The sequence below is a fragment of the Penicillium canescens genome, assembly GCF_028828765.1.
Source record: "Penicillium canescens strain IBT 15451 chromosome Unknown utg000004l_segment0_segment0, whole genome shotgun sequence".
In the NCBI taxonomy this organism is placed as follows: domain Eukaryota; kingdom Fungi; phylum Ascomycota; class Eurotiomycetes; order Eurotiales; family Aspergillaceae; genus Penicillium; species Penicillium canescens.
The window spans coordinates 1,414,401-1,437,135 of NW_026703966.1; the positions used below are offsets into that span (position 1 = coordinate 1,414,401).

At 50.7% G+C, this 22,735-nt stretch overlaps 8 protein-coding genes across 8 annotated transcripts; 4 read left to right on the plus strand and 4 right to left on the minus strand.

Moving 5' to 3' along the window:
• Positions 1-3,550: 3,550 nt before the first annotated feature.
• On the plus strand, positions 3,551-5,132 carry N7446_005873 (uncharacterized protein; the record flags this gene model as incomplete). Its single annotated transcript, XM_058514621.1, has 4 exons — positions 3,551-3,569; positions 3,622-3,776; positions 3,829-3,967; positions 4,066-5,132. 4 exons carry the CDS (start codon positions 3,551-3,553, stop codon positions 5,130-5,132), a joined length of 1,380 nt encoding a protein of 459 aa, XP_058371799.1.
• A 1,882-nt stretch (positions 5,133-7,014) lies between these two features.
• mpkA (mitogen-activated serine/threonine-protein kinase SLT2) lies at positions 7,015-8,513 on the plus strand (the record flags this gene model as incomplete). The annotated part of the gene is made up of 5 exons (XM_058514622.1): positions 7,015-7,127; positions 7,186-7,318; positions 7,386-7,452; positions 7,502-7,816; positions 7,876-8,513. 5 exons carry the CDS (start codon positions 7,015-7,017, stop codon positions 8,511-8,513), a joined length of 1,266 nt encoding a protein of 421 aa, XP_058371800.1.
• Positions 8,514-9,031: 518 nt separating this feature from the next.
• On the minus strand, positions 9,032-11,346 carry N7446_005875 (uncharacterized protein; the record flags this gene model as incomplete). The annotated part of the gene is made up of 2 exons (XM_058514623.1): positions 9,032-11,085; positions 11,196-11,346. The coding sequence occupies 2 exons, from the start codon at positions 11,344-11,346 to the stop codon at positions 9,032-9,034; spliced, it is 2,205 nt and encodes a 734-aa protein (XP_058371801.1).
• A 395-nt stretch (positions 11,347-11,741) lies between these two features.
• N7446_005876 (metal homeostatis BSD2 family protein) lies at positions 11,742-12,984 on the minus strand (the record flags this gene model as incomplete). The annotated part of the gene is made up of 3 exons (XM_058514624.1): positions 11,742-12,323; positions 12,386-12,865; positions 12,961-12,984. 3 exons carry the CDS (start codon positions 12,982-12,984, stop codon positions 11,742-11,744), a joined length of 1,086 nt encoding a protein of 361 aa, XP_058371802.1.
• A 232-nt stretch (positions 12,985-13,216) lies between these two features.
• On the plus strand, positions 13,217-13,661 carry N7446_005877 (ubiquinol-cytochrome c reductase complex assembly factor 2; the record flags this gene model as incomplete). The annotated part of the gene is made up of 2 exons (XM_058514625.1): positions 13,217-13,228; positions 13,317-13,661. The coding sequence occupies 2 exons, from the start codon at positions 13,217-13,219 to the stop codon at positions 13,659-13,661; spliced, it is 357 nt and encodes a 118-aa protein (XP_058371803.1).
• A 342-nt stretch (positions 13,662-14,003) lies between these two features.
• On the minus strand, positions 14,004-15,620 carry N7446_005878 (3-oxoacid CoA-transferase; the record flags this gene model as incomplete). The annotated part of the gene is made up of 2 exons (XM_058514626.1): positions 14,004-15,497; positions 15,558-15,620. The coding sequence occupies 2 exons, from the start codon at positions 15,618-15,620 to the stop codon at positions 14,004-14,006; spliced, it is 1,557 nt and encodes a 518-aa protein (XP_058371804.1).
• Positions 15,621-16,776: 1,156 nt separating this feature from the next.
• Positions 16,777-21,293, minus strand: N7446_005879 (ubiquitin-specific protease UBP2; the record flags this gene model as incomplete). The annotated part of the gene is made up of 12 exons (XM_058514627.1): positions 16,777-16,859; positions 16,942-17,385; positions 17,437-17,611; positions 17,676-18,096; positions 18,149-18,797; positions 18,852-19,389; positions 19,444-19,532; positions 19,591-19,997; positions 20,052-20,097; positions 20,164-20,371; positions 20,437-21,200; positions 21,272-21,293. 12 exons carry the CDS (start codon positions 21,291-21,293, stop codon positions 16,777-16,779), a joined length of 3,846 nt encoding a protein of 1,281 aa, XP_058371805.1.
• A 353-nt stretch (positions 21,294-21,646) lies between these two features.
• Positions 21,647-22,682, plus strand: N7446_005880 (Tim17/Tim22/Tim23/Pmp24 family protein). The gene is made up of 4 exons (XM_058514628.1): positions 21,647-21,956; positions 22,019-22,138; positions 22,204-22,398; positions 22,455-22,682. The coding sequence occupies exons 1-4, from the start codon at positions 21,773-21,775 to the stop codon at positions 22,547-22,549; spliced, it is 594 nt and encodes a 197-aa protein (XP_058371806.1). The 5' UTR covers positions 21,647-21,772; the 3' UTR covers positions 22,550-22,682.
• The last annotated feature ends 53 nt before the right edge of the window (positions 22,683-22,735 follow it).

Genomic DNA, 22,735 nt, shown 5'->3' on the forward strand with positions numbered 1-22,735 from the left:
ACTTTTGTATCACCTGGTTTATCACACCTTTTGTTAAGATGGAGATCTGGGCTACCGCAGTCCCTGTGTCTGTAGGTTTGTTCATCGCCCACAACATGTTCTTTGTCTCCCCAATCTGTCTCTTCATCTCTCAGCGCACGTTCCTAGATTGCTGGATAGTTCCATGCATTCCATTTTAGGCCTTATAGGCGTCATCCTGTTGCTCGCTCTGCTGAGGTTTTAAAACTTTTATATCTCACATTACTCTCACTACTACTCGCCTAACTGAGGTCTCGACACCTTCAACTCTCCATTCAGTTTCGGTTCACTACTACTCGCCCTTCTGAGGTTTCGACACCTTTATCTCTCCATTCAGTTTCACTACTGCTCGCTCTACTACGGTCTCGACACCTTCATCTCCGCCAACCACTTACATCAACATACCAATGGAGCAACAGCGCTTCCGTTGCCCTCGCGCAGAGGAGCTTCATTGTGATAAGACGTTCTCCTCGCAACATGCAAACAGCCATGCTGAGAGTGTGCACGATGGAGTTAAATACCCCTGTCCACGCGCAGACGAGCTTAATTGTGACAGGACGTTTTCATCGACAGGGTATGCAAAAAAGCATGCTAAGTGTGCGCACGATGGAGTTAAACACCCCTATCCACGCGCAGAGGAGCTTCACTGTGATAAGAAGTTTGCCTCGGAACAAAGTGCAAAGCAGCATGCTGGGACGCGCACGATCAAGTGAGATGGCCCTGCCCACGCGCAGAGGACCTTCATTGTGAAAAGACGTTTTCTTCCTCAAAGCATGCAAAGGAGCATGCTACGAGGGTGCACGATCAAGTGGGATGGCCCTGCCCACGCGCAGAGGACCTTCAATGTGACAAGACGTTTTCTTCGTCAGGTGCTGCAAATGCGCATGCTAAGAACTCGCACGATGGAGTCAAATACCCCTGTCCATTAGCAGACGAGGAGGGCTGTAGTTTGAAATTCACTTCCTTGCAGTCGGCCAGGAGGCACGCAGTGGACATTCATGGTACAGTCAACTCTCGCTTATACCACGGTGGGATATTGCACATTCTTGATAATAACACATCCCTTGCTTGGATGGCCCCTTCATTCCAGTTTTTTCCATATAAATTGACAGAATATAACACATTTTGTTTTACCACACTTTCTTCCTCTCAAATCTGCTTAGTCAGCGCAATCAACCAATCAGAATGCCTCAATCTACAAGCTCTCCTACCCTCCCGACCCCACCCAAGCGCGTCAGAATGGGACCAAAGCGTACCAAATTGGGTATATCAGACGCGCAGAAACAGGCACTACGGGCATTTTGGTCTAATACTAGCCCAAAGCCCACGCAGACTGCATGTGCTAAGTGGTTTGAGGACCAATTCAAACAAGTGATTGACCGGTCAACCATATCAAGGATCCTTTCATCCAAATACAATTATCTTGATACGGGCCCTGCAGGGGCAAACAAACGATCTTCATCCTCTCATTGGCCATTATTGGACCAAAAGCTATATGACTGGGCAGATAACCATATTGGCAATGGAATACCAATAAATGGCCCTTTGATCCAAACTAAAGCAGCTGAGCTTTGGAGACAAATACCGGAATACAAAGATCGGACCAAACCTCAATTCTCTGAGGGTTGGTTAACTCGCTTCAAACAACGCCACTCTCTTCAATATCATACTTTCCACGGAGAAGCTGCCTCAGTCCCATCCTCGGTACATGATCAGATCAAAAGCACCAAATCGATTTGCAATCAATTCAAACCGTCCGAAATCTACAATATGGATGAAACTGGCCTATTTTGGCGACGTATGCCAAATGGTGGTCTTTCAAAGGGAAAAATTGCTGGCAAAAAGCTTGATAAAACACGAATCACTATTGTTGTTGCATCAAATGCGGATGGTTCCGATCGAGTCCCTTTATGGTTGATTGGCACAGCAAAAACCCCTCGCGCACTCCGGGGGTTAATTTCCGAGCTCTGGGATGTGTTTGGCGTCACAACAAGGCAGCATGGATGCGTCATGACATTATGGAGGACTGGTTGCGATCTTTCTATGGGCGTATTCCCTTAGATAAGAAAGCTTTGCTCCTTTTAGACAATGCTTCACCACATGTTATTGGACTCCAGCGAGCGCCACCACCACCCCGGATTACGGTTGTTTTTTTGCCAGCAAACGCAACTTCAATTTATCAACCCTTGGACCAAGGTATTATCCAAAACTTGAAGCACCATTATCGGAAGAAATGGATGCGCTATATGATTGCTTTTCTTGATCGTGGGATAGACCCAAAACAAAGAATGAGCATTTATTATACTGTTACCTGGGTAACGCAAGTTTGGAGAACAAGTGTATCAGACCAAACGATTATCAATTGCTTTAAACAAAGTACTTTGATTAGTCCAAAGTCTATACCTATACCTGAGTCCGCGCCCGAGTCCGCACCTGAGTCTGCACTATTTTCCGAGCCCGGATTGAGTGATGAGATTGAAAGTCTATATAATCAAGCAATTGATAAGCTTGGTGATAAAGATATTGTGCCATTTGACGAGTTTTTGAACCCTTCGGACGAAGACATGTTAGAAGATGGGACTGAAGGGCGAGATGAGACCAATGAGCAAGATATATATATTGCCCCAACAACCTCAGAAATTCAGGATATTGACATTGATGGGCCCCCACCTGAGCTTCTGTCTAATTCTGCTATATTGGACAGCCTCCAGGATATCCTACTATGGGTTTGTAGCAAAGAAAAGGGTACCTCGGACCATATTAGACAAATTGAGAGCTTAATCAGCGACTTTGGCAGGATTCAGATTGATGAGAAACGTCAGGTGACTTTGGATCAGATGATGGGATGGAAGACTAAATAGGTATTAGGGCTTAGAGTTAGCTTGTCAAATATTATGTCATCCTCTCACCAAAACACAACTCAATTATACCACGTAATTTGGCTTGGATAGTATGCTGTGGTATAAGCGAGAGTTGACTGTAATAAGGGATCTCACAGCCGCTCGAAAAGGTCGGAAGGGTTTCCTTGCCCGCGCGCACGGGAGCACAAATGTGAGGATATGTTTAGCACGAAAGAGAGTGCGAACAGACATGCCAAGGTCATTCACGACCAACTCAAATTCCCTTGTCCCTTGGCAAAAGAGAAGGGGTGTACTATGAGTTTTTTTTGACAAACGCGGGGCCAGACTACATGCAGGGAGTGCGCATGGTGATCGGCAAACTTGGAAAACCATTCCTTGCCCACGCGCGCAGGAAGAAAACTGCTCTGAAAAGGTTTCTTGTCAAAAAAAATGCGAATAGACATGCTAGGAACAAACATGGCGAAGTTGAGCCAGAAGAGACATTTATTGCGGCGTGGCCCAGGACATCGCCACATATTCCCCTCAGAGACGTGGACGGGGAAATGATACCTGGATGGGACAAGCTCCCAGAGCCATCCTTTCTGAACGGCAGGTGGACATGCCCAAGCCCAGATTGTCGCACAACGGGCATGATAATTGCTAGGGTAAAAGAGCACTGCTTGTCTATCCATATGAGGGCCCGTTGGCCCTGTAAGTACGCTGAGACATTGAGTTGTGACAAAATGTCCTCGTCCCTATCCAGCGCCCGAAGACACGCATATAAGCATGTTCTTAAGGGTTTTTGGTCATGCCAGTACGATCGATGCCTTGTTCATATACAGGGTAGGAAGCAGACCCGACAAAACGCCTCAGTCCATTACAAGACACTTTCAAGGAGGGGAACACAAACCTCTGGAGGTATGTAACAAAGAAAGGACAAATGAGTGAGCATCATTAATGGGAACAACAGATCTCAATTGCGCTCTTTGCTAGGAATATTGAAGCCGAGCTCGTTGAAATCGAGAACTCTGAGGATGAAGAACCCACTACGGAGTCGGCAGCTGCGTGGCTGACCAGTCCGCTAAAGGACCAAAACAGTCTCAGAAAAGGTAAGACGTACAAATTGCTGCCTTATACCCCATTGCTAATTCCCATAAATTAACTGCTCGGCCTGAATGCCTACACAGCATCGGCCTTAAGTGCCCAGGGCCGGAAGGGGTCCTCGACGGACTAGTGCTTGGTACGCAGGTGTGTCCAAACAGCGAGATAATCTCACTCGAGAGAGGCGTTCTTTGGAGAAGGAATGAGAGCTCGGGGCAGCGTATTGGGCTTAGCTGCCGCTGCGCACCCTGTAAAGCGCGGTACAATTTCAACAATTTTCTAAGGTCTCATGTTCTGGAAGCAGATGCCGGTCAGACAATGTGCAGCAATAAGGGCTGCTTCAAGTCTGTGTGGGAGGGCACAAAATTTTGCCACAGCCACTTTCTTATGTGGACGCCAGACCTGATCGGCCAGGACAAAACTGCAATGAACGAGCTTCTGAGTTTGTTCGAGAAAGCGACCTCCGAGCAGTGGCGCCCTAAGACAGAGTTCATGGCCGAAATCATCAAGAGGATGGAATCAAAGGGTAATATCCCGGCTTCCGAGGTCGTGAATATCGACCTGGCATTTGGTGTGCGTTCCCGGGAGGTGCTCCAAATTGGCCTCGCTGATCTCCGAGGGAACGGAGTACTCGATTGTCTCACTAGATATAGTGAGGGAATCATCGCGCCTTCTTCATCGCGCCTCGCTACACCGGCAACTCGGCCGCTAATGAACCATGAAAGGAACGTCAGACGCTTCTCAACCCAAAATGGATCCCTTAATGCAAAGGAGATCGTCGGAAAGCTCCAAGAAATCGGGATTTCCAACGAACCCATTTTCTTGTCTTTGGCGAATTGGGGCTTCGACCTGTCTTATTTGAGAGACTGGCTGGAGGAAGAAGGCTTTTACGATGTTCTCCCCGGGGATGAGAATCTCTGTTTGCTTCTGCAAGAGCTCCGTAATAACGTGAGGAGGGTGCTTGGTCGCAGCTGCTTCCGAGGCGGGCGCTTTCCTTTATCCCTATCTGTGGTGTTTCTGCTGCTTTTTGGAGAAAGCCATCCTCTCTCGGGGCGCAACCACCATGCACTGGTGGACGCCCAGCAATTGGTGCTGATAGCGCAGGTATTCAACGACCTTTGTAAACCAACAAACCCCCCCAAAACGAGCGGGTTTACTGGCGACGCTCGTTAATCAAGATGCCGGGCTCGGGGGAGAGGCAGCGGCCACTGGAAGAGTTCTTCCCTTCGTTGAGTTCAAACAAAAAGGCAAGGCTTTCGTGAGACGGTTCCTAATGAGATTGTCTCATTCCTTGCGCATAAGTCCATGTCTACCAATACACCCGTTTCTTTCGAATGATGGCTTCCTGGCCCTGGAAACTTCAGACTGAGAGTTTGTACGTCCGCAGTCACAATCTGGTTCTGACATATTCTGATAACTGGTTGTGCTGCTTAAGAAGCAGAATATTATGGTGCCCCGGTGCCTCTGGACGAGCTGTGGCAAAGTTGAATCACTGAGCAAGGGATGGCGGTTAGAGAATGCCCTGTCCGTTAGAGAATGCACTGGTTCGAGATGTATTACCGATTCACGAAAAGTGAAATGAAGCATTGCGTTTATTCTGCTCTGAACTCCCCGTATTGCACAATCGAAGGATCAACGTATAGTAGCATTGTATAGTTGTATCGATCGGATCTCGATCGTATCATTCAGGGACCTTGATTTCACTTGGAACCCTTGTAGGGCTAGATCTGATGTTCCTGTCGAGCCTTCACATTCACCCTGGCCTTTTTCCTAGCGATACTGGCCTCTTAACGATGCACAGCAAGGGCAATATGTCATATGACACTGTCGACGTCGCTCAAGGCATGGATCACAAAGGACTCGGGCGTATAAATGATCCGAAGAGGACACAAAACAACTCCTGTCCGGCAGTCTGTCATCAAGTTCTGCCGCATATGTATACAGTCGACTTGCTTAGGTTTACTATAAGCCTACTAAATCCTGAGCACTATGTAAATGTGCATGTTTTTGCTTAGGGTATAAGGGAATGGAAGGGAGCAAGAAGAAAAGAGAATTGTTAGTCCTTACCTACTCGGATAGCTTGCTGGTCTCGTGGTTATAAATATCGTTATGTAGCTTGGTCGGACGGCCGACTAACTTATCCACAAGAAGCCGCCGGGGGTCGGGCCCGGGCCCGTCCCCCGAGAAGGGTGACAGATTTAAGGCGTGCCCGCCGAAGTAACAAGGACAATAAATACGGGTGCTCGTTTATGGATTTCCTATTGTTAAAGACGTCTTTTTATCGTATTATAACTTATAATTTAATACAATAGTAGACTTATCGCTTTGAAAGTGAAAGATAATTTGATCTTTATAAGGATTAAACGGAGTTTACGTCCTACTAGTAACGTTATAGTGGAGAATAGTTAAGTTTTGTACGAAGCTGTACTCTTATAAGGCGGTAGGAAAGACGGTGAGAGATCTACATGGGGAAAATTTGATGTGGTCCAGACTGTCATATTCCTCTACTGAGAATAACAGAATACACTCCAGCTTCACATTCAATACACTCTAAACGCCTGCAATACCAAAATAAGGACACCCCACTTCACTGAAACGCTCACAGGTTTCAGCCACGCTCTTTATTTTTTATTCTTTCGAGTCTCTTTGTTAAGCTCGAGGCTATATGCAGATACTTGGATACTGGCGTGTAGTATGTAGTATGGAGATAATATACAAAGAAATGTCCTCTACTTTTCACCCTTTCACAATCAATCAATCTTTGAAAATTCAAGAATTCCAAGTATTAGTAGGTCTTTCAGTTCTCAAGAAGTTCTTTGGAAGATCAAATTCAAAGTAGAAGCAATCAAAGCGATAGTGGACTAACACTTTTGCGTGGATCACCCGCGGGGCGGGGCTGAATCCCATCACACTTGCCCTTCACCCTTCACCCTTTTCCTTCTCCCTTCAACTTCTCTCTTTTTGCTCTTTAAGATTCCTGGACCCTCGTTAATTCCATTTTCCTCGCTTGCTTTGCCTTCCCTCTTTCTACGACTCTACGACACGACAACTCGCCATGGCTGATTTACAAGGTCGCAAGGTCTTCAAGGTTTTCAACCAAGACTTTATCGTGAACGAACAATACAATGTGACGAAGGAGCTCGGCCAGGGTGCCTACGGTATCGTATGGTAGGTCTTGATTCCAGCGATGGTACTTGTTGGACGCAGTGCTGATGGTGGAATGAAGCGCGGCTACCAACATCCAGACCGGCGAAGGTGTCGCCGTCAAGAAGGTGACCAATGTCTTCAGCAAGAAGATCCTGGCCAAGCGTGCCCTGAGAGAGATCAAGCTGCTCCAGCACTTCCGCGGCCACCGCAACGTACGTCGTATTTCGTCCCTCGTCGAGTTCCCGTCGAGTCCTCCGAGTTCCCCGCTAACCCAGCCAGATCACATGCCTCTATGATATGGACATTCCCCGACCGGACAATTTCAACGAGACATATCTGTATGAGGGTAGGTGATCTTCAACTTCTGTTCTGACAGCTAGACTGACAATCTGCAGAGTTGATGGAATGTGACTTGGCTGCTATTATCCGGTCCGGTCAGCCGTTGACCGATGCCCACTTCCAGTCCTTCATCTACCAGATCCTTTGCGGTCTCAAGTATATCCACTCGGCTAACGTACTGCACCGTGATTTGAAGCCCGGTAACCTGTTGGTCAATGCGGACTGCGAGCTTAAGATCTGTGACTTTGGTCTGGCCCGTGGTTTCTCGATCGACCCGGAGGAGAACGCAGGCTACATGACCGAGTACGTCGCAACAAGATGGTACCGTGCCCCGGAGATCATGTTGAGCTTCCAGAGCTACACCAAGGCTAGTACGTATCAATGCCCCACCAATTTGCCACCCCCGGACAACGCTAACAAATCTACACAGTTGACGTCTGGTCCGTCGGCTGTATCCTCGCCGAGCTCCTCGGCGGCCGTCCCTTCTTCAAGGGCCGCGACTACGTCGACCAGCTGAACCAGATCCTCCACTACTTGGGCACACCAAACGAAGAGACTCTGGCGCGGATCGGCTCACCCCGCGCCCAGGAGTACGTGCGCAACCTGCCCTTCATGCCCAAGGTCCCCTTCAAGCAGCTCTTCCCCCAAGCCAACCCAGATGCCCTGGACCTCCTGGACCGCATGCTCGCCTTCGACCCATCGTCCCGTATCTCTGTCGAGGAAGCCCTCGAGCACCCCTACCTACACATCTGGCATGACGCCTCAGACGAGCCCAACTGCCCAACAACCTTCGACTTCCACTTCGAGGTCGTCGACGAGGTCCCGGAGATGCGCAAGATGATCCTCGACGAGGTCGTTCGCTTCCGTGCTACCGTGCGCCAGCAATCGCAGGCCCACGCTGCCCAGCAGCAGCAGATCGCCCAGCAGACTAACGTCCCCATCCCGGATAACCAGCAGGGATCCTGGAAGACTGAGGATCCCAGGCCGCAGGAGGCTACCGCTGGCGGTGGTTACAACCCTAATGACCTGGAGTCATCGCTGCAGCGCGGCATGGACGTACACCACTGATTTAGTTGAGATTTTTTGTCTTCTTTCGAGAGTCCGTTCTCTTCTTGATGGTTGTTCGGCGATCTTGTCTTGTGTGTCTTGCCCTGCATGTTGATCTAATTTTAGCCAAGAGATACCTAAGAGAAAGAAGACTGGGATGATTGCATGTTTTTTTCTCAAGTTTCAATTCCATTTTCTCTTTCTTCTCCTATCTATGTGTGGTTTGGTTGGTGCTCCGTCTTTGGCTCATTTATACAATGCGGGATGGTTTATTGGTTTGGCGTATGATTTCCCTATCCTGTATCTCAAGTCTAGCCAGGTGGTTTTGTCATAAAAAGATTTGTTCTACAGAAGAGAAATCAGCGTGAATGAATTATGTAGATGAATTAAGGGATGGAGTAAGTCAAAAGATGAAATAAATCATAAAATCATATCAATGCTATAGACCCAAGTAGATGTATATAACCCCACAAGATGACGCTAAATGAAACAAAATATGAGAAATTTAACCAATCGTCTAGGATAGAAGCATCCAGAACCTAATAATAATACCCCCTCCACCAAACAGCCATACAAGCCGCAACAGCAAGATCAAGCATCTTAATTCCCTCATCCTCAATAACCAACTTCCCAAGCTTAGCACTCTTCCCCCTAAGCCCACCCCCAGCATTCTCCCTCGCAAGCGAAAGATCCAACCGATCCTCATCAGAATCGAAATCCAAATCCTGACCACTACTCGCACTCGTGCTGCGGTGGTGCCGGGATTGGGCTTGGTATCCGGACCCAGGACCGGATTGGGGTGGGTGGCCGTGTGGATTTGCGTAGAAGTGGCTTTGGCGGGCGAAGCGTTGGGCGCGGAGGGATGTGCGGCGCAGGAGGGCTGTTGGGTTGAAGGGTTGTTTTGGGTCTGGTGGCGGGTTGGAGTTGGAGTTGGAGTTGGGATTGTAGGGGGAGGGTTGGAAGGATGGGGTTGAGCCTGGACCTGAATGGGCGCGCGGACGGGAGTAGGTATTTGGGTTTAGGAGGTTTGAGAAAGAGGAGGGGCGTTTGTGCGCTTGGTTGGTGTTGTTGGTGTTGGAATAGGATTGTTGGTATTGGGGCTGGGGGAGGCCGTCTGGACCTATCGTTGAAGCTGGGGTTGGTAGGTCGTTGATATCGTTGGAACGTGGGAATGTTGGGCTCTGCTGGCTTTGCGTGAAGGGTGAGACGTGGTTTGGGTGTGGTTTGTGGACAGCGTGGTGGGCGTGCGAGTGCAGGTTGGCTGCTTGGAATGGGGTGTTGAAGCGTAGCTCGGCGACTGTCACGGCGGGTGGTGGTTCCGCTTCGCCGTTTGGCTGAATTGAGCCGCCTGGGTTTGGGATCATGTGTTTGCATTTTAGACTGCGGCCGTTGACACTGCTTGCGAAGGTACAAGTGCCATTCCAAGGTGAAGTGAAGACGTAGTAGCCGCTTTTCAGTTTTGATGGGGGTTCTGGGATATGGCCGTTGCTGCAATCCGGAGAGGCTGAGTCGTCGAAAGGCCTTGAAACACAAAGCTGGCGGTGGAACTTGCGAGGTCCAGTTTGCTGTTGTTGTTCTCTTGGTTGTTCGGCACTCAGGGCTTGGGGAATCGCAGAGTTAGATAGACGACCTAAACCTGGCGGGAGATTGCCAGCCAGGCTGGACAATGAAAGCGGTTCATTAGAACCCACGAAGCGGTTATATCCCGGAGTAGAGATTTCAATATCGACAGCATTGTGGTCCATTCGTGGAGTCGAGATAGTCGCAACATTCCACTGCGTACCAGATGTAGGATCTCGCCGAATAAGCGTAATATGGAAGCCCGCATTGCTGGACGGCGGTCGCTGAGTATTCCTCAACCTTGAGGGAGATTGCCCAGGGCTCCGATTCGGGGATCCTGTGCGGTCATGCGATGAACGAGGTCGCAATTGGGGCCTAGGAGAGTCAAGACTATGACGGCCAGCCGACAACGCCCCATATCTTTCTTTCCACTGCTCTAAACCCTTGTTCTGCAGCTCCAATCCCTTATTCTGCAGATGACCCGCAAACGCGCTCCACCTACTCGACCTTTTATACGGGTCCTCGCCCGCCGAAGAATTAGTCCACGACTCTTCACCAGGCGGGAGAGGAGGTAACGGTCGTCGCGGGACGGCGCCCAAGTCCGTTGGAGCCCCCTCCGGCCCACCATAGCCCAGAGGCTGTGCATGAGCAACTGGGGTCCCAGCGAACGAAACATTCTCCGCCGAAACTTGCGGGACGGGGATCGGCCGTGGGGGCAAAGCTGGCGCAGCGGGTTCCTGTGACAGTGCCGGGAGTTCGTGAGTGGAATCGGCTCCCACTCCCCCTCCCTCTCCAGCTACAGGCTTCCGGCGAACATTGTTCAGCCGAGCGAATCCGCGCTGCGCGGGGTCGTCGCCTGCTGCTTCGAGACGTTCTTTGCGGAGCTGGGCTTCCTCTTCGCGTTCCTGTTCCACTTCCTGTAGTAGGGTGTCGTCATCGGGCGTTGCGACATGGAGGTAGTAGAGAGAGGCGTTTATAGCCTCAGCGGAGACGCTGGATTTGGTGGGTGGTTTGAGAGGCGAAAGGAAGATATCTGTAGGCAGCAGTTAGCTTATATTCCTTTCAAGCTTGATAAGTTAGATCATTTAAGACTGGAAAAGGCTGGAAAGAGACTGTAGAGATTGGATTGTAGAATTGACATACCCTTGCTCCCTGGTACGCGCACAATGTACAGCGACAATGGTTCGTGTTTCTCGTGGGTGGGATTGCGTGGGTAGGCGGGGGGATTCGATGCGATCGCGGTGACGGATGACAGTGAGCGCGCCTCGATGGGGCCTTGAGGAACGGTAGTCATAGCGGGCAAGGCCGCGATCAACCCCCGATATGTGCAGAGGAGAGGTTGCAGTTGAGTTGAGGTAAACAATGGGTCTCGGCAGTGAGCGGAGCCCGGGGCTTTCGGGTCTATTTCTGTAGCCTGAAGCTGGGGCACAAAGGGACGCAAGGGCACAGAATGCTGCCTATCGTGGCGCAGTACGTGGCCTGCGTTTAATGACGTTGATCTACGCGCCTTTGGGCTGTTACTGTTGGGTATGTTGGTAATATCTTCATTGCTACACAAGTAAAGTAGTTCGAGAAAAAGAAAGTAAGGAATGCAATCCGGAGGGAATATGAGGGTGTGCAAAAGAACTCCAAGCTGTAACGCCGACAGGCCCACCAATATGAGAAAATAACCAAGGCATCGTGTATATATTAGACGACAGTCTCAGACCGTTCGCCTTCCGCAATGATAGGTACGCCCAAACCGCGATCTGGACTTTGTAGCACGAGCTGCTCATGACGTCGTGCCCGGAGGAAGTCGCTGACCGCGCGGATCAAGATGAACCACCCAACAATCATGAGAATATATGAGATCCATTCGCTTGTTGTGATGCCGGATATCGCGCCACTGCTATCGCCGCCAGAGCCCTCACCAACCGAGTTCGGGTCGAAGCTGTGGCTGTTGGGATCAGGCGGAGCAACGTATGAATCAGTGCCTCCACCTTCGGAGCCTGAACTGTCACTGCCGCCTTTCATGTAGAAACCGTACTGAACAAGAGTGAGACCGAGACCCGCTCGGCTGCCGTTTTTTGCGGCATGGGTGGTATGCAAGAGATAGGTGAGCAAGAAGCCAACCAGCTGGAACGACATTGAGATCATGGCGTTCCACACGAATGAGAAGACAGATCCAACGGGCAACCCGTCCACGAAGACTTCATCGGACGATATACCAGGCGCCACAATGGTGGTTTCCCAGTATGGGGGAGTCGCATCAGCCGCAGCTTCTTCGTATGACTATAAATAATATCAGTAAAGTGATCACCTAAAAAACGACAGATTATAAATCGCCAACGTACAGGAGGAAGATCCTCGTTCTTCTCACCCCGCTCGGGCTTGGCTGCAAGGTTGGCAAAGACACCATCATTAGACGGAGCGATCTGCCTCTGTCCACCAGAAGACGGCGTCGTAAAGGTCGGTAGTATCGTAGGCCGCCGTAGAATCCCAGAGCGAGCCTGTTCCTGTGCATCGTCCCTCGAATCCGAGGACGACGCAGAAGCACTTTGTCCGTTATCAGCCGAACGGAAATCGGGGTCCGCACGCATCAAGCGTTGCCTATCATCAGGCTCATTGTCATCGTCGGACTCATCCTCGTCGCCAAAGGCATCAGCGAGCGTCTGGTCGTCATCATTATTTAACGGATCGTTGTGTAATAAGCGCCTGGACGATGGTGACGAAGATCGGGACCGGGAACGGAACGAGGGAGGCGGAGATGCATCAGATCGCGCAGGGTTCAGCGGATAGGAATGCGGTCCTTCCTCTTCATCATGGGCATTCACCTGCAGGATTCAGCGTCAGTATCGTGTGGAGGAGTCACATCCGGGGGAAGGCGGTTCCGGGGTGACAGATGAGATCAGCGGAGGGGGCTGCGTACCCGTGAATAGCGCTGCGAGCTCATGGCGAGCTGAGCGGGAAGAGACCGTAGAATAGAACAAGAAGGAAAAGGAGTCGAAGTGGGTTAGAATAGAAAGTGATAACGAGAGTAAAGGGGGATGAAGAAGATGTCAGGGTTGGAAGGCAACAGGAATGGGGTGGCTGAGTCTGCCTGAAGTATCAGGCCAACAAGGATTTCCGTTTTGCCTCGATCGTTCTCCAACATTGTAGACTACACAACACTGCAATCATTCACCATGTCTAAACCTGTGAGTCTCCAAACCCTTATTCTTTTAACATGACCCCTACCATCCAAACCTCACTTCCTTTCGAATACTCGTCCTAACAATCATCCAGACCCTCAACCCAAGCTCCCTCCAAAGCCGTCTAACATATCTCCTAAAAACCTGGCCCACCGACGCCGTCCGCCCATCCTCAGTCTCTGTCCAATCCTACATTCAATCCCGCCTCCAGGCTGCGGACAAGTCGACTCCAGCGATCTCCGAGTCCTCCGCCAATGCCCTGACGGCATTGCTAAACGACCGCTTCGCGCGCGTGTATCCTCTATCACCAAAGCTGCGCCGGCCGGCGAGTAATCCCGACCACTATGATAATGTTGTGCGCGAGTTTGCGGAGGCGCCAAACCGGGATTGGTTTGGGCGGTTAAAGAAGAGGTTGGCCGGTATTATTCGGTTGTCGTGATTGATGTCGCTGGTTTAAAGACTTCGTTTTGGGGGATATTGCTTGTAGCAGTATGGAGATTTTGTTTGATGGGTTGTATGACATGTACCAATACCTTTTGCCTTTTCCTGTTCCCTTTCTTTGCCTTCAGTTCTGTTTGGCTGTTGTATTCTACTCTACTTATCTAACTTACTATCTACAATTTTGAGAATAAACTTGGAAGCATATCCAGGCGTATATATATCCATGGGAATGAATTTTGAACAATCTAACTCCAAAAAAGACCAAATTGCTATGTACATTGATAGCGAACCCAAATGCACGCTTTAACAAAATCATACAAATCTGCAGGTAAATTCACATTTACAGCATGGGCTTCAGATCATCGGCGACCTTGAAGGGAGCCTCAGTCTTAGCCTGGACCTCCTCAACGGTAACACCGTCAGCGATCTCAATGAGGGTCAGGCCGTGGGAGAAGTCAACATCGAAGACACAAAGGTCAGTGATGATGCGGCTGACACAGGCAGGACCAGTCAGGGGGAACTCGCAGTTCTTGACAATCTTGGGGTTACCCTTCTTGTCGGTGTGCTCCATGGTCACGACGACCTTGGTAGCGGTGGGGTTGGAGACCAGGTCCATGGCACCGCCAAAGCCCTTGATCTTACCGGGGAGCATCCAGTTGGCCAAGTCACCCTTGGCACTGACTTGCATGGCACCCAGGATGGTCAGGTCGATACGGCCGGAACGGATCATGCCGAAGGACTCGTCACTGCCGAAGCAGCTGGCACCGGGCTTGAGAGTGACGGTCTCCTTGCCGGCGTTGATGAGGTCGGCATCCTCCTCACCCTGCTTGGGGTAAGGGCCGAGGCCGAGAATACCGTTCTCGGACTGCAGGGTCACCTCGACGGAGGGGTCGACGAAGCTGGGGGCAAGCATGGGCATACCAATACCCAGGTTGGCGTACATGCCGTTCTTGAACTCCTTGGCGGCACGGCGGACAATGCGCTCGCGCTTGTTAGCGGTGTCACCCTTGCCGAGGGCGGACTTGTCGGCGCCCTCCTCCTTGGCGAAGGTGAACTTCTCAATCTTCTTGTCGACGGTGCTCTGGATAATGCGCTTGACGTAGATACCGGGCAGGTGAATGGCGGCGGGATCAATCTCACCGGGCTCGACGATGTGCTCAGCCTCGACAATGGTCATCTTGGCGTTGCGGCCCATGGCACCGTTGAAGTTGGCGGCGGCGTAGCGGAACTGACAGTTACCGAGCTTGTCGGCCTTCCAGGCCTTGACGAAAGCGTAGTCACCCTTGATGGACTCCTCCATAACGTAGCTCTTGCCGTCGAACACCTTGGTGTCACGGGGCTGGCTGAACTTGGCGACGGTGCCGTCCGCGTTGTGGCGCAGGGGCACAGCGCCGGTCTGCACAACAGTACCGAAGGCAGCGGGGGTGTAGAAGGCGGGGATACCCGCACCGCCGGAACGGCAGCGCTCAGCGAGGGTTCCCTGGGGAGTGAGCTCGAGCTCGATCTCGCCGGTCAGGTACATCTTCTCGAAGGTCTTGTTCTCGCCGACGTAACTGGCGATCATCTTCTTGATCTGCTTGGACTGGAGGAGCAGACCGAGACCGGCTCCGTCGACACCGGCGTTGTTACTGGCCACGGTCAAGCCAGTGATGGAGGGGTTAGCCAGGACGGCGTTGATCAGGGTGTCAGGAACACCGGACAATCCAAATCCACCAGCCAGAAGGGTGGAGTTGGACTTCATGTCCTTCACGGCGACCTCGGCGGAGGGGTACACCTTGTTGATCTCACTGCGGCGGACGCTGCTGGAGAAGGCGCGGGCCATGAATTGTTGGTGCTGTTGACGCAGCTGTCAGTCTCCAATTGCATTCAGCTGCAATTTAGCTCGTGAACTTACCTTGGCCGGGTTGGCTGAGAACTGGCGCGCAAGGCGCAAACATGTTGCCACTTGAGAAGGCATTGTGAATAACTTCAGGAATTCTGTTGAGAAGGAGACCAGGGACCCAAAGAAGTTATTATAAGAACCAACGGTCCAGAATACGGCAATGTCAGCTTCTTATAATCCCGGAGCGGCAGTGAGGGCGGAAAGAGTCCCGAGTGATATTCGTTTCCCCCGGAATTGTGGATACCCGGTAGCTCCGCCCTCTATGAAGTGTGTTGATTCCAGTCCTATTACCCCTGATCTCGGGCTTTTTCGTTCCTAGAAAAAAAGACATCCATCGGGTCCGATTCCTCGTGTCTATGTCCTCTTTTTTTGCTATTTAATTTCTCGCAGATCACCCTGTCGGCGGCACGACTACCACATTTGTCCAGCTATTGCCGCTGCCGAAATTCACAGCCGATCCGATTCCGATCCCGCGGCAACGTGTTGGATGCAGATAATATTAGCGGCCATTAGGTCTATAACCTTACCGCCCTGCCTCCCGCCTATCTTATATTGCCTTTAGACCCTGAATCACTGCGTTGTTTGTACTTGTAGGATTAGCGTGATGGTAAGAAAGATCAATGAGATGCTATTTTAGATGTCAGTTAGAAATACCCTTAAATTGAACTGTTATAATGTGCTTCTTTGGGTGTAGGAAGTTCTTTTCTAGGCACTGCTTAACATAGGATACACTAACTTATAAACTATAAAAGTTACAAAATATAAGTCTGAGATGACATCAATCTTATACCTCCAAATGTACTCACCTTTTGACATTGAGCTCATATTAAGCTCAGGGTAAATAAGCTCAACAGCGGAGCCTTCTTCAGATTTCGACTACTTCATTTTCTGCCTGCAATTTACTATCACACTTGGCCGCTAATGCCCACTGTCTTTTCTCAGGCTGAGTCAGCATTTTACGGTTCGTGCCAAAGAAATGTTCATCCGGGGAAGACCCAGGAAACTCCGTACTATGCCTTACCATTACAGAGAATCAACCTTGAATTATTTGCCATAATTTCTACTGAGTGCTCCTGGTATCTTCAGCTTATGTACATGTTTTCTAAGAAACATATGAGAAAAACGGAATCCTCGCTTGCGATGCAAATGATACAGAAATGACCTCATGAGCTTGACAGAAAAAAAAAAGGCAGAGAAATCGTGCAATCATGCTGCGTCACGGAGAAGAAATTCATGATGGGAGCGTTTTGCCTTCGGCATCCACGCTCTTACGCTTCAAGGGATTGACGGCTGTGGCATCGACGGCTGTGGAATCTACCAGGGTTGTTTCTGAGTCAGTTCGAGTTTGGGGAGAGCCACTCCGATGGGTAGTCGCCGTAAAGGGAGACGGGCGTACCTGGGGTGCCACGCGGGGCTGTAGTGTCGTAGAATTGGGGGTCCATGTCCACGTCGGTGGGGCTGGCTGCCCGGGGGTCCTCCACGAAGGCGGGTGTTTCCTGTTCGGTCATATCGGGCATCGATTCGGTCACGTCGCGGCAGACCGGGTCGGCCAGGCGGTCTTTGATGGCGTCGTTGACGTAGACCAGGAAGTATGGGGTTGGAGGGTTGTTGGTGGAGTCGTTCTCGAAAATCTCGTTCACGTTGTAGACCTCAGTCACATACTCATCGTTGTACTTGCGCCAGATCCCCTTGCGGAAGTCATAGATGTAGATGTAGTAATGTCCGAAGGAGACCGAGCCGTGGTGCACAAACACGGCATACAGTCGATATGGGAGTTTCTGGTAATCGGAGAACTGGGTGGAGATCATGGTCCGGGTGTCCTTGAGCTCTTGGTCAATGGCTATCAAAGAAGTCAGTAAGCTTGCTGCCAAGTTGTGCTCATAGCTCTCACATTCGAGCTCAGCCTGAGCCGCCTCAGAAAGAAAGTTGACGCTATCCGACAATTGCGGGCTGAGCAGAGACGCCAGAGAGTCAGGTCCGCTATCAGAGTCACTTTCTCTCAGATTGCTGATCGTGTCACCGGTCTTCCGGAACAGTTCCGCCATATCAATGCCATCATCGAAGTCCTGGAGCAACGTCAGCCATCTCAATGAAGGGATATATCCACTGGACCCTTAAAATAGATCTTACCGGCTGCTTAAGCAACTCCTCGCGGCGAGCCTCGAGCTTCTTCAAAGTAGCCTTCCATTCCCAAGCCTTGTTTCGACGGTCCACAAACTCAGTGTTCTTGGTGTCCATGTATCGGTCCATGTAGATGGTCTCGAGTAACTCGAGGTGATTGGTCGACTTGAACGAGCTCTTCTTCACAGGATCAAACTGAACTCGCTGCACTTGAACCTGCAGGATGGGTGGAAGCTGGCTGATAGAACCGAACTGCTCAGCCACGGAGTTTCCAACGCTGATCTTCTGGACATCAAAAGCCCCATCGATGGCATCATAGATATCCCGAGATCCATGAGCGACGTCGACCTTGATGTCACACCAGCGCTCCTCCTTCGAGCGCATGCCGTTCTCGGCGGAGATGTAAGACCGGGTTTGACCATAGAACAGGCTGGTAAAAGGGTTAATACATATACCACCAGACCGGTTTGAATACCACTCACTCTTTGATCTGATCAAGCTGCTCGCCGTCACTGCCAATGCCGCGTGGCTTGATAGCGCACTGGCTTTGGAAGAGAACATTATTGATGACTTCGGTCACATCCTGTTGAGCGCCGATCTCAACCTCTTCTTGCAATTGCTTCTCGCGGTCAACCTCTGGGACAGGGCGAGGGGGGACAGGAGGTGGCACGCTAGATGGCTCTGGCCGGTTAGGCACAGAGATGCGTGCCTCGAGTTTCATGTCTTCATCAGTTGCTACCTCGGTTTTGTCCAATTGCGGAGGGTCGTTTTCCTTATCCTCGACAGAGGACACTGGGACATCGGGGTCATTTCCCGACACCATGGTTAAGTCACTATCCATATCACTCGTGGTAGACTCTTTGACAGGAGCAGAGTGGGCTGCATCAGTTGCAGGTTGACCAGCATTGTCCATTGGGGGGGATACTGGGGGGCCAAGCGGTCCCAGGACGGGAGCGCCTCCAATCTCGCCAAGGATCTGGTTTCTGCTAGCAGAGATAGTCGAGCGACGACGGATGGCTGCCTCGTTACTGGGGCTGATCAAAGTCAACCGAGCCAGTTCCTGACCGGGAGTGACCGAGTTGCGAGAAGAAGTGATCATGCTTTGGAATAAAATCCGCAGCTCATTGAGGACTGTATTGGCGAGTCAGTTGGAATATTACTATTTCCATAGACGGAGAAACTCACATCGCTGGGATCGCTCGACCTCGTTCTTCATCACCTTACGAGATCCCACCTGCTTCTTCGCCATGGTTTCATTATCGTTCAGGTCCATCTGGTACATCTCATAGTCCAAAACCATCTCACGAAAAGGGCGAATTGAAAAGTAGAACTGCAGAAGACTGTTCAGATAACACGTGTTGCCAATGTTCTGCAAGCCAACGGGCCACTCCGAGACGTTGTAATCCTGTTCGGGGCTAATGCCTGCCATGCTTCGCAAGGTAGCATTGTCAGTTTGTTTGGCAATGATAGCCAAAGCCTCGTTGTACTTTTCAATTTGGCCCGGGTTTTCATCAACGCAGATAGTGTATGCGGCCATGATAGCACCGGCGTCTGCAGTGCGATCGGGAATTTGGAGCAGACGATAGGCATCACCGACGTCCATTTCGGAAGCAAGTGCCTCCCCAGTGTTGATGAAGTGGTTCAACGCAACTGACTTGCGAGAGGCGGCGATGAGAGCGACTGCGCGGTTTGCTAGTTCTTTGTTCAACGGGTTGTCATTGACCTATCACGAGATTAGCCGCAAGGAACACATAGACCCAAGAATTGGGCAACAAACCTTGGCCGTGTACATAGTCATAACGAAATCATCGGGTGTCTGATCCTCGACGCCCAGGAAAACATTCGCTTGCTCGACAGTGGAGACGCCTAATGTCAAAAGTTAGCCGGAGATCTAATTGCGAAGCAGCGGTTTAGGGCAACGTACGGTCTTCGGATGCAGATATGATGGACTCGCTCGCTCTGCTATCGCCGATACGCCAAAGCTGCTGACGCGCTTCCGTTTCGCGGTTAGTGGAGCCCAAGAAGGCAAGGAATTTCCCAATGATGCTTTCGTCCGTGAGATTCGGATCATTCAATCGGAGACCAAAGTATCGATAAGCTTGGTCGAGATCCTCGACCGTGTATTTTCCATCAGCGTAAGCCCGTTGCACGGCTCCATCAATGATGGCCCAATCTTCGCCAGCTGAGGAAGCAACGCGAAGGGACCCAATTGACTTTAGGGCAGAAAGGTAGAGGGGGTATCTGCCCGGATCAACGGAGATTTGACGCTCAAACGCTTCAACGATCGCGGAGGCAGACATGTCCTCCACGGCACCCAAGTCCTCGTAAAACCTATAGAGAAAAGCGTTAGCCTTTGGCACATACGGAGCGGAGGGGTAGACCAACGGAGCGGGAGGCATTTCAAACTCCTCGACACGCATGGCCTTCGGGTCTGAAGCAGAAAATACAGTTAGTTGAGACAATCAACAATCGTGTCTGTGAATACGAAGCAACTGACAGTTCTGTGCCTCGAGAGCAGAATAGATCTGGGTGACGGCGGATGGTGGAAGAGCGGGAAACTGGGAACCACGTTGCTCTGAAGGAGGGCGATGGTTAATCAACGATAAAAGCTCATGCGCGACGTCGTCGAGGAAGGTGCAAAGCGGATCTTGGTAAGGCTTGTCGGCATTGACGTTTGGTTGGGGTGGTGTCCAGGCACCAGTCTCCTGTTGAACTGTCAGCGACGACGTAATCTCACGAGAAATTTCCGAACTTAGGGCTAGATACGAACCTTGTTATGAGTAAACTCTAGGAATTCCAGCAACCCTTTACAAGGAGCGCCTTCCACACCAAACGAGTGCATGAACCTCTTGTTAACCGCCGATATGGGCTTTCCACGTTGGGCATTTCGAAGTGCATTGCTGATATAAAGTCGTAAATTATCCAACACACTAATCGGTTGAGGATCACCCATGCCTTCCATTGATTCGGGATATGCTGCGAGAGCTTGTTCGGCTCGTTCATGTAACAAATCTGGATCGATCATCAAACGAATCAATTCAGGGGTCAAGATTGGCGAAAGAATTCGTAATGAGACCATTGCTGAGCACGATATGTAAGAACATTGATAGTGAAATGTCTCTGCGACCTGTCCTTTATCGGTTCTCTCCGGCATGGACATGCCATTCTTCTGTCGACCTGACTTGTAGACCAGATGATGCATATGTCCTTCCTTGTTCTGGTTGAATGAATTCATGCCGTTGGTGTAATTGACTACCACTTGAAGATGACAGCGACATTCTGAGCAAACAGCCGCAATCTTGGAGGAAGTGCCTGGCCGTTTCCGATGTTCAGCCTGGGCCACGAAGGTCTGATCTGCCTTCAACACATATTTGTGTTTACATGCTTTCGGTGATATGAATCCAGGAAGGCCTTGCCACGGTTCTGGGTAAGAGTATACCGGGGGAACTTGAGCGAGTAGGTTGCGGCCAGTGTCGGGGATGTGTGCTGGGTCATAGAGTTGGATATCGTGAACCAAACGAGGTGCAGTCTTACCTATAGTTTGGCAGTCAGTATAATTATTTGCGTGTAGATATACCCAACACTTGTCAAATCGCATGACCTACCTGCCCTCTGGATAGGCGCCATGAGGTATGATGTTCAGCCCCGATCGCCTTGCGTGTAGTTTGGATATCTTGCTCGCCAAGTAAAAGTATTTCTGTTCCCGATGGAATTTTGGCCCACAAACAGTATCAAAATGCAGGATTTCTCGGCTGGAAGCTCAGCGATGGTGAATGAGCTCTCTAATGATGGTATCGCGCAGGCGGAGACAGCGGGGAGCCTGCTGCTTGGCAGCAAGCAGCGGCGAGCTTTGTAGGGCTCTTGTCACTCAATAAACTAGGATTTGAGACTAAACGCGATGGAAAAATGCGATGCAAGGATTCAAAATGATTTTCTGACATGAATCAATGAAACCAAGAGCAAGCACCAAGACGCATCTCATTATCGTGAGAGCTCTAGAGAGGCGGGCGGTGTGGATGCCGGTGTAGAGTGGCAGATGCGAACCCCCAAAATCCTAACCGCCAACCACATCCGTCGCACTGAGCCCATCCCTACTATCAGACATCATGGCGCACCACGCTGAAGACCACAGCTATCACCCTCAAGATGCCATGTCAGTTGCCATGAAGGCTACCATGCTGACTGGTGCTGTTGGTCTGTTCGGTTCCGCCGCTCAGAACACCCTCTCCAGACGGAACCACGGACCGCTGGGCATCTTCATTCGCAGCGGTGGCACCATTGGTGTCTTTGGTATGAGAAACGAGTAAATTGCGCTTTAGCATTATTCAATTGCTAACCCCGTCATTCGATAGCTGCCGTCGGTGGTACTTATGCGTTCGTTAAGACTGCATCCGCCAACCTGCGCGAGAAGGAGGACCACTACAACACCGCGCTTGGTGGGTTCTTCTCCGGTGCCATTCTCGGTCTGAGACGTGAGTCCTGAGTTCAATTGAGTCCGCTATGGGATTTCGGAAGAGCTAACGGTCGCAATTCACAGTCCGCACATTCCCCGCTTTGCTCGGATACGGTGTCGCCGTTTCGGCCGTTATGACCGCATTCGAGTACACCGGCGGTTCTCTGTTCGGATACAAGAAGGACACATCGGTGGACGAGTTTGACCGTCGCCAGCAGCTGCGCAAGGCGTTCCAGACTCCCGGAGAGCAGACCGTCGCCGAGTTGGGCGAGGGACGTGGTATGTCTTTACATGTTCGGTCATTGCTATATATTGGTACTAACTCTACTTGTCAGGTATCTACGGCCCCGGCTATGAGGAGCGACGCGCTGAGCGCATTAAGGAGGCTTACGGTGTTGAGGTTCCCACATCCCCGGTCCCTGCGTCATAAACCTGCATTCCTTTCGATCCGCCTTTCCCCGTTGCTTTGTGTAAATTATCCCCCCCCACATCACGCCACCTACTTCGCATGCCGGACAAGTCAATCCGATTAGGTTTTCTTCTGTCTTCAGGAAATTTCAAACAATACACATCTTCAAATCGAAACATGACCCGGGTTGTGCGGTCCAATTAAGCC